At 36.7% G+C, this 10,670-nt stretch overlaps 1 protein-coding gene across 3 annotated transcripts in view; it reads left to right on the forward strand.

Moving 5' to 3' along the window:
• Positions 1–10,172, forward strand: part of TRMT9B (tRNA methyltransferase 9B (putative)) — a 36,596-nt gene extending 26,424 nt beyond the window's left edge. For all 3 annotated transcript variants that reach the window (XM_045535404.1, XM_045535403.1, XM_045535402.1), the window contains exons 2-4: positions 129–283; positions 4,004–4,177; positions 8,433–10,172. In XM_045535404.1, the coding sequence (XP_045391360.1) occupies positions 130–283; positions 4,004–4,177; positions 8,433–9,469 (1,365 nt within the window). In that variant the 5' untranslated portion in view covers position 129 and the 3' untranslated portion in view covers positions 9,470–10,172. The remainder of the gene's footprint in view (positions 1–128; positions 284–4,003; positions 4,178–8,432) is intronic.
• The last annotated feature ends 498 nt before the right edge of the window (positions 10,173–10,670 follow it).

The raw sequence follows: 10,670 nt of genomic DNA on the forward strand, positions 1-10,670 counted from the left end.
AGAAAGTATAAGAACAGCGCAACTTTTGCAGTTGTAGGTCCCCAAGTTTAGGAAATCTGCATCCTCCTTCAGGCATCTCTGGGACACACATTGACCTGCATTCCTTGGGTTGGCCCTGTTTTCCCCAGGATGGATCATGAAGCTGCCCAGCTGGAGAAGCAGCATGTGCACGACGTGTATGAGAGCACAGCCCCTTACTTCAGCGACCTGCAGAGCAAAGCCTGGCCCCGCGTCCGCCAGTTCCTCCAGGAGCAGAAGCCAGGCAGCCTCATCGCCGACATAGGTAACCCCAGTGTCGTGCCACATACAGTGAAACGTCCTCTTCACAGGGAATGGCAAGATATTGGTTAAAGGCTTCAAATCTTCAGTTATATGGGAGGAATAAATTCAAAAGAAAAAAGAAAAAGAAAAATACCAACAATCCAAAAGAAAAATAGTGACAGGATATGTGAACATATAGTTCAAAAAAGGAGTGGAATACAAATTGCATAAAAATAGTTTGATAGGTAATCTATTGACATGGTTCAGTAACAAAGGCACCAAACAAAGATGTATAATGCAAAATATCCTCCCTTCCCAGTCTCCTGGCACCAAGTAACTTATACCAGAGGCAACGGATGGTATTAACTTCCTGTGTACTCTTCTTGAGATATTTAATGTTAATATAAGCATATTTGTGCCTGTGGGTATATATATGGGTGGATTTCCCTTTTTTGATTACACAAATGGCATTACGCTGTAAAAACAATTACACACTTAGCTTTTGTTACTTTTAACATACTGTGGGGCTCATTCCATATTTAGGCTTATAGAGCTGCTTAGTATTAAAAGCTGCCTCAAATGATGTGCTGATCATGCCATGTTAACAGATCATATAGGCCATTTGTTGCATTGTGCTACTATAAATTATGGTACAAATAATATTCTTTAAATACCCCTATGCAAATCAACAATTACATCTGTAGTATCTTTTTTCCCATTTGCATCTTTTGAATTTTGTATATTTACATTTCTTACTATTCAATAAATGGTCATATTTTGATTATAAGATGAAAGATAAGTTGTAAAATGAAATTGAAATTAAGAACAAATAAATGAAGAGGAAAGAAAAAAGTCCAAAGGGATGAGAAGAAGAAATGACAGTGTGATAATATGATTATCTCCAAAAGGAAACGATTTTTGGTTCTAGGTTTTCTGCTAGCTACAATCATCCACTGTTTGTTATGCATGTTAATCTGACTGGTTATTAGATTAGCAGTTTATAATTAATTGCTAATAAAACATTGCATTAAAAAAACATCCAGAGGCCATCAGGTTCCAGGTGCCCAGATAGGAATTCTCCGGGCAGTTTCACTATTTTAGTGGTGAAACTTTTAGTTAACTAAAATTTTATTAACCACATCACCCCATTCCCCAATCAAGCTGATTTGCTGAAGTGTGTGATAACAGCTCCCAAATAAATGGAATAAAAAGAACTTCAGTGATTCAAAGACAGCAGAAATCCCAATATACTCTCAGGAAATACCATGACCTGTGCAATTATGGCATTACCTTTACCTGAAATGGGCTTGGTCAACTTTAGTCCATTAGATGGTACATAGGGGGCATTTTGTGGTTTGAAATCTTTGCTTAGATCAGTTCAGAAAGTAGAAGAAACACCAGAGCTGGATTCTTTTTCAGCGAGATTTCCTTATTACCTGACATCAGAGACCGCTATCCTAATAGTACTGACAATTTCATTTTTATGTACATACTAAAAATTAACTCTTCAATAATTGAGATTCCACTTGTCTCTTAACTTTCTGTGTATTTATTCTTAGCCTCAATGGTCAGATTTAATTGGCTAAATCATTCTCATTCCTTCACTGAAGCAATGAAAATTTAGAACACTTGCCATGTGGCACCTACTACACTGTGCCCAAAGAATAAAACATATCTCATCTCTGGACTCAAGAAGTGTATATAAAATTGGAAACAAATAAATTATATTCTTCTTTGTTCCCCTAGGAAAAGAGAATTCTCTTTCAGATAAGGTCTTAGGAAAGAACTCTTAATTTTAAAAATGTAATTTTTTTTTTTTGCAGACTTCAGAAAGCACATTCAGATTAATTCAGTTATTTTCAGCAACTAGTTGCCCACCATGGACCAAAACATTTTGTTGAATTGAGGCAATTATCTGTTTTCTTCCTTAGTTACAGTATGGTGCACAATACAAAGTCAAGGGGAATGTATGCATGCACTTGGTTAGCTCTCTGTAGTACTACACAAGGTCATCACTTTATGAGATTTTGTAGAGGAGCATGGTTGTGTACTGGAGCTTGCTATGGTATCATTAATGTTCTGATTTACATGTAAGGTAATGGGTCGACTAGGCTTGGCAATATTCTTGATTTCCTTCTTAGGATAAAATCTTCTCTCTGGCATCTCAGTATTTGCACTTAGAAAATGGATAATTGCATCATATTTGGGAGTTCCACTACTACCCTTAAAAATGAATGCTATTAGGAAGGACTATGGGACAAATGGAGTCTGCTTCAGGAGCTGTTTAAATTTGAAAAGACCTCAGTTTCCTCTTTATTACCAAATGCTCTCTGAACAGTTCCTCCAAGCTCTCATGGTCGATGAATCTCTTTTTATTAGTATCTTCAAAGTAATTTTCCCTTTCATCCCTCCTAGTGTATCCCTTAAAGCCAATAAAAAAGCAAACTAATTTGCAAGGTTATCTTTCTTAAAATAGGACTATCATCTTTGAAATTTACAGGATTTCAATTTTAAAATACTTTGTGAATTATATTTTCCCCATCACTCCCCTCCAATAGTGGATACTTTTTCTCATAAGCATTATCAAAAACAGTGGCTATGAGATCAACAATGCTTCTCACACTCCAGTCATTTCTATTGAAATGATAACATTGGAAATCTTATTTTTTATTCATATGCTCTCCACTGTCTCAGCTGGCATCAATGAACTTTAATTTTGCTTTTATTGTCTCATGATTTTGAAAAGTGCCTATTAAGGAGGATTTATTAAGAGGTGTCATAATATATTTCAGAAGCAGCAAATGAATCATCTTTAAATAGTGGTAGATTTATTTTTTTCAGGCAGAAAAATCTATAAGTAATGTCAGTAGGTAGAAATATCAGCTCTAATGATTTCTTTAAATATTTCTGGAAAGAAATTAGCTTATATGTCTGTGTTAGAATATCATACTAGGAACTAGATTGTAGAAGGCTTTGTTTTCAGATGGTTATTCATTCATGTTATTATCTTATTCTTCATAATATCAGTAAGATCTGATTGATCTAAATCTTTGGGCTGTGAAAATCCTGAATTATTAATATTTGGGTCTCTGCCCCTGGAAGCTAAATGTCAAAAACTGTCCATTTAAGAGAAAAATAGTTCTTTGTCAGTGTTGTATGCTGAGTCCAGAGAGATCATTTTAAACTCAGCACTGATAATAGATTGAATAAACACATTTAAAATTCTTTTTTCATTCAACTTCAAATTTTAAATATTTGAAAAGCATATTTTGTTGTATAAATTACTTTTATAGCCATTGAAAAGCTGTTGACAGTAGTTTGTTTTACATAGTCAGCAGGTGCTAAGAATGTTTGGAGACAACAGGAGAATAAATGCCATAACATACCTATGTACATAATGAAATAGGTATGTGAAGGTAAAGTCACTGCACACTATCTGTCCCTGGGATGTAGAACTATCGTCCCCTGCCACAGGCCAGCCAACATGTGGTTGTGCCACTGTGCTAAGCCCTAAGGACATGTCCTCATTCGTTAAACATTCCCTTTCCCTCTTCCATTCTGTATGAAAATATGTGAGTATTGTCTAAAGGCTTTTCTTTTGCTTTTGTGGATATCTTCACCCATGTTGTATTCTATCTTGATTAGTCAATATAAAGTGATTTTTATTCCTTGTTATAAGGCCAATGAATTATTTTCCACTTTCCATTAAGGGGACCATGTAACACAGGTTTTCCTCTTACAGGTTGTGGGACTGGAAAGTATCTTAAAGTGAACAGCCAGGTACATACCCTGGGCTGTGACTACTGTGAGCCATTGGTAGAGATTGCCCGGGAGAGAGGATGTGAAGTCATGGTATGTGACAACCTTAATCTCCCCTTTAGGGATCAGGGCTTCGATGCCATCATCTCCATAGGAGGTAAGGCAGCCAGATCACACGTTCACCCTTTGCCATGAGAATCATTTACATGGTTGAGGCCACTCTCGTGACTCAACATCCATTCTGTGTAGAAAGGTTTATGTGATTCATTTTATCTCATCTAAAAAAAAAGATTTCAACTACTTGAGTGATTTGACTAATCTCAAATGCACTTTATGGTACATATGATTTTTTTAACTACTTAAACCTTCGAACTGTTATTGTATTCTTTTTGATGATGCATTCCAATTTCTTTTACATATGAGTAAGAAAATATTAGAGGAATCATATTCATTGAAAATAGTACTTTATCATATTGAAATGAAGCCAGATTCTTCCAAAGCAAAGTAGATTTTTAGGATTCATATAGTCTTTTTCAGAACAAAATAGTGCCTTGTATTAACAGAGAATTCTAGGACTAACACACTGAATGTCACCTGGACCAATCTGCCGCTCAATGGTACTCAAGTTCCTGGAGAAGATGGGTCCCTCCTGGTCCCAGATTGCATTGTTTTTATAATGCCATTCTGCTGTCTCACTGCCAGAGATTGTTCATGAGTCTAAGGAATGTTTTCCTCATATTCTCCCAACAAGTATGCCCAGAAAACACACATGCCAAAAAATGACAAAAATAAAAAACAAAAAAAGAAAAAAATCCATTTCTGAAATATACACCAGTAAGGCTCATTTTACCCAATGTATGTATTCCTGTCACCTAGTATATTCCATATTTAAACGTGCTAGGAAATTTGATATTTAACTGAACCCTACGACAAGTTCTTTTGCAATGGAAAAATCTTTCACAAAGCAAATTACTTGCATCAATACATTTTAATAAATGAATCTATTTGAATATAACAAGTTTCATCAAAGCAAGGTGATCTTATGTAGAACTAACTGCTGTTCATGACAAAAATACACAATAAGATTGTTTGCCCTCTCCTGAAATAGATGAGAGATTGATTTATTCAACATTAGATGGGGACTGTATCTTTGCACAGTGAGAGGACACAGGCCTGGATGCCATAACCTTGGAAGTAGTTAAAATTGGCAAGAGATGGTTGCCATGGAAACCTGCTGTATGAAATTAGCTGAAACTACTAGGTCCATTTTGGTTGTCAGTATTAAGAGGATTGTCTTAGTCTGCTTGGGCTGCTATAGCAAAATATCATAGACTGGGTGGCTTAAATGACAGGCATTTATTTCTCACAGTTCTGGCAACTGGATGTCTAAAATCATGGTAACAGCAGGGTCAGGTTCTGGTGGGGGGCCCTCTTCCTGGATTGCAGATGGCTGACTTCTTGCCATATCTTCACTTGAACAGGGGTAGTGGGGGATGGAGGGGTTAAGAGGGGAGAGAGAGAAAGAGCAAGCTCTCTGGTCTCTTCTTATAAGGCCACTAATCCCACCATGGGGGCCCCACCCTCATGATCTCATCTAAACCTCCCAAAGTCTCCACCTCCTAATACCATCACACCGGAGGTTTAGGGATTTGATATATGAATCCTGAGGGGACACAAACATTCAGTCCATGACAAGGAGGGATTCTTGTTGAGCTAAGCAACATGATACAATGCTTTGAATCTTTAGTGGAAAAAAGGTTTGGTTTGGTTATTCCACCTAAAGAACTAGAAGTTGGAGAGAGGTCAGAGAAGTGTGTGTATTCTTTGCTCTTCTTTTGTTTACATTAGTTTCAGGGTCTGCAGGCTACCTACATCCAGGCCGTGCTGTTGAGCCACTTGTGGGAGGAGGGGATACTGACCACCTCTTCTACCTTTAGGAAATGCTCTGTGTACCCAGTTAAGTCCTCTGTTTTCAGTTTACATCTCATGCGTGGCCCTCAAAGAAAATGGAGCACACCTGGTTAGCATCTTCTAATTAAAAATACTTCCCTAAGTGGAAAAACGGCATGTGTTTTTATGATCTGTAACAATGAATTAATGTGACATGGTTTTCAGATAGATTTCACATTGAGCACTGTATAGAATGAGAAATTTCAATACATTCTCTCTCTTATGTCCATATATATCTACTTCCCTATTGAAATGTTATATGTTGGCATTTCTTGCTTTTCTTAATAGGAGGAAATACTTTTTTTAATTTTTTTGCTTTTCCATATCTCTTAGTAATAATGTAGGAGATAAGCATCACACTAGTTATACATTCATTATGTTTTACTGACAGATTAAGAAAAGAAACACTCTTTCTACTTATCCTTAGAATGGTCTGACAAAGATTCTAGGAATATTTGGCAGCATATTAAAATAGTGTCAATCAATAATATGCTTTTTGCTAGTGGTTCTCAACTGGGGGTTATGTTGCTCTTCCTCCCTTGCCCCAAGGGACATTTGGTAAATGTCTGGAGACATTTTTGGTTGTCACAACTGGGTGCATGTATGTGTGCTAATGTCATCTAGTGGGTGACCCCCAAGAAAGCATTATCTAGCTCGAAATGTCAATACTACAGATGTTGAAAATCCCTGCTTTATGCTAAACCCATAAATTCTGAATGCTAACAGAGAGATGAGACATACACACTTGAAAACTTAAATAACAATAAATCAGAAAATGTCAAGATGTAACAAGACTGTAAAGGTGATCCTGTGTAACTTACCATCTTATTCTGGAATCCAATAATTGAATTCAACCTACCTATTGTACGGGCTCTTAGCAGGAAAATATTGCTATAGGATACCTATATTAAGCACTGTTTTTGCCTTTAAGTTGTGATCATGATTTTTAAACAAAAGGAGACATTTTTTAATGTTTCAAAAATTCAACATGGTTTCTGAACAGTGATATTTCAGATAAATATATCTTTACATGGCATTTTAGTTACATTTGCAATGTTTCTTAATAGAACATGTATGTAATGCATGTCTAATACATATTCTATGTAATGAAGAAATCTTCATTTGTAAACTTTTTTTCCCTAAAAACATTTGACTTGAAGGTTACTTATTATATATTAAATATAAATATAAAACATAATATAGAAGACTCTGATATTTCCTGAGTGAAAATAGATAGATCTAGCAGAATGAAACCTGCTGGTGACCTGTTTGTCAAACACGTTTTACCCTCACACCTCTGGCATGGTACAGATACCAAGGTTTGCATGCTGTTGGTAGGAACAAAAACCTGATCACTAGCAATACAAAGTGTGCCCCGTGGAATGATCTTTCTTTGACAGTTTTATCTATTAAGGAATCTCGTTTTAGATATTTATGCATAATATGTCTCTGTGGCAGACTAGCTACAGACATTAATTCTCTACAGACTAACAGCTGGATTATGTGACCATTACAGGAATAGTTTCAGCTTCTGTCCCTGCCTTCACTACTCATATCAGAGGAGGCATCTCTCCACTTTCCTCGAGACTAATTTCCTCCCTGAGATACACGTGGCACATCTGTGTGTGGAGAAATAATTTGATGTTTTCTCTTGACACAAGACTGTGATTAAACTCCCCCAGGAACTAGTGGACTAGCACTTTCTATATATTGTTGAATTAAAATATGCCTAATCACACACTTACAACGAGATAAAGTCAGTCTTGCTTGAATCTCACTTTGACTTTTCAGGTATTGGAAATAAAACAGTGACCCCAAAATTGATTTTTTTTAAAGAGACACAACTATTTTAAATCATATTAATGTTATAAAAATTATTAGCAATCGTTTGGACTTGTGCTAGGCTGGTTTATCTTTGCATTAGCTAGACAGAAAATTGATCTTTAACATTTTTCTCTACTTCCATGTGCTTTGTTAATTTTATTAACACTGCTTAGTGGTGTTAATCCTTCCTTGCTTTAGAAGTACCAATTATTTATTAAAGCAATGAATTATTTCATAGAATTCCTATAGGGAACACTTAGTATTGCTTTCAGATTGTAATAATTCACACTGGCCATTGTGGTTAACAAAATCTGTAGGATTTTGGAACCGAAAGAGCACTCATGGATTTATGTGTTCTAGGCTGCTTATTATAGATGATGAAACTTAAAGTCTATAGAATTTGATTATTAATAACTTGCCTAATATCAGCTATCTAAGAAGTACAGGACCCAAAGGCAGAAATGATATCTCTCCTAAAACCAGCCTATGCTATTCTGCCATCCTTCCTGCCACAGAGGAAATAAGTAGGTTTTACTATATGTCAAAATTTCATCATTGTTACATGGAAAACCCTGGTATATAAATGTGTACATTTATGTGTGTGCATACACATTGAGATCTGGTTTCCTCTTTTTCAGTCATACATCATTTTTCTACAAAACAAAGAAGAATCAGAGCCATCAAAGAAATGGCCAGAGTCTTGGTTCCTGGAGGGCAGCTGATGATTTATGTTTGGGCCATGGAACAGAAGAACCGTCACTTTGAGAAGCAAGATGTGCTCGTTCCATGGAACAGAGCCTTGTGCTCCCAATTATTCTCGGAATCCAGCCAGTCTGGGAGAAAGAGGCGGTGTGGGCATCCCGAGAGAAGCCATCCCTACCATCCTCCCTGCTCTGAGTGTAGCTGTGCTGTTTGTTTCAAAGAGCACTGTGATTCCAAACGGTCCCACAGCGTGGACTATGAACCTGTCACAGCCAGAACCTGTTTTGCAAATATTCCTAAAGAAAGCGAGGCAGAATACGGATTCTATAACACATTAGGAAAATCTTTTCGATCCTGGTTTTTCTTCAGATCTTTGGATGAATCAACTATGAGGAAACAAACTGAAAGAGCGAGACCCTTGAAAACCACAGACGTTTGTGCCGAGCACACTATCACAATCCAACCTTCCAGGCACTCTAGTCTAGACTTGGATCTCCAAGAGCCATTTTCAAAAAAGGAGCAAAACTCAGATGAGGAAGTGTTTGTGGAAACGTCTTCTCAAAAACACTTGGAGTGGCTGAGAGCACCAGGCACTGTGAAGCATTTAAATGGAGACCATCTAGGAGAAATTGGGAAAAATGGAGGGGGGACTTTTCTGGATAGCACTAACACCAGGGACAATGGTGCAGATGCAAGTAACTTAGAAGGAGAAAGCCCTTCTGCTAGTAGAATACTGAGGAGGATTTCTGCAGTCGATTCCACAGATTCCAACCCAGATGACACAATTTCTGTTGAAGAACAACAGGCCAACATTTTGGATTCCAGAGCCTTTATGCGTTACTACCACGTGTTTCGAGAAGGCGAGCTCTACGGCTTGCTCAAGGAGAATGTGTCAGAGCTGCATATTCTGAGCTCTGGGAATGATCATGGCAACTGGTGTATCATTGCAGAGAAAAAGGAAAATTGCGATTGATTGGATCATTTTTAGACAACTCCTCCAAAAGATGAACCGCATTCTTTTCACTGGGTTTGATATGGTTACCGGAATTTGCACTCAGTTTTATTATTTTTTAATCCATTTATTCTGTGGTCTGGAAAGACTACAGATTAACTGATCTTTTCTTATCTTTGAGTGAGCACAGAGCCCGGCACTGAAGACACTTGATAAAGGGTATTTGTGCTTAAATGTTAATTGAAAAGATTTGAAGAAGCAATAGAAAATATACTTCCATACAGTTTGGATTTGTTTTCTCCCGAAAGATGAAATTCTTATAAGAATATGTATCTAATGTTTTTCAGTATTATACATTGATTTTTAAAAGATTCTTCTGTTAAATATACCTTGAAAAACAGTATTTTTTACAGAGTAAGGGGTAATTTATGATTCTCAGGTTAGAATTTAGGTCTGTGTGCAAGATAACAGGCAAACCTGGTCTATTGCACAGATATATATTGAACCATGTGATTAGTTATTTTGTTGCTAAGATCTTGCTTCTACTTAAAGCCTTTCAGAAAAGTGAGTGATGGTAGAAGGAACCAAGAAGTGTTAGAAGGATTTTTCTAAATTATAAGCAAACTTGCTCCAAGATAAGGTGAAATACAGTAATAAGGTTTTTCAGTGTTGCTTAGAAGGCTTTTAACACATTGACTGCCACACTAGGAAAAAAACCTTTTTTCCTTGGGGCCATGGTGTTTTATTATGAAAATAGAATAAAAACTTCAAAAACAAAACAGTGCTTTCTAATTTAATGAAAAATTTGTTATTTTTTGTTGTTTTCTGTGCGTGAGTTACATGCAACTTGAAAAATAGTTCTTGCGGCCCCCAAGGTGAAGAGACGTGTGAGTTCCATATACTTCATGAGACCCTGGGCTCAAAACTACTGTGAGTTAAATACAACTCACATGACAGAGTGTTAAAGGCACTGTTAGCATGTAGGGAGTGGAGTATGTGGATACTAGGAGTTGTAAGAACCCAAGTGATATTTTTCCAACCTTATTAGAAGCATGAACACCCAGGTAGGAGAAGATCAAGATTGACTAATGAGGAGTTTTCATCAACAATTATGCTTTTCTTATTAATTGAAGGGATATTTGGGAAAGAAGCAGCTAGTTGAAGCACTGTTCTATTTTAGCTCTGAGAACAAATAAATTGTTAAGGTGCAGGATATTTATGT

Source organism: Lemur catta, chromosome 22, assembly GCF_020740605.2.
Source record: "Lemur catta isolate mLemCat1 chromosome 22, mLemCat1.pri, whole genome shotgun sequence".
Classification (NCBI taxonomy): domain Eukaryota; kingdom Metazoa; phylum Chordata; class Mammalia; order Primates; family Lemuridae; genus Lemur; species Lemur catta.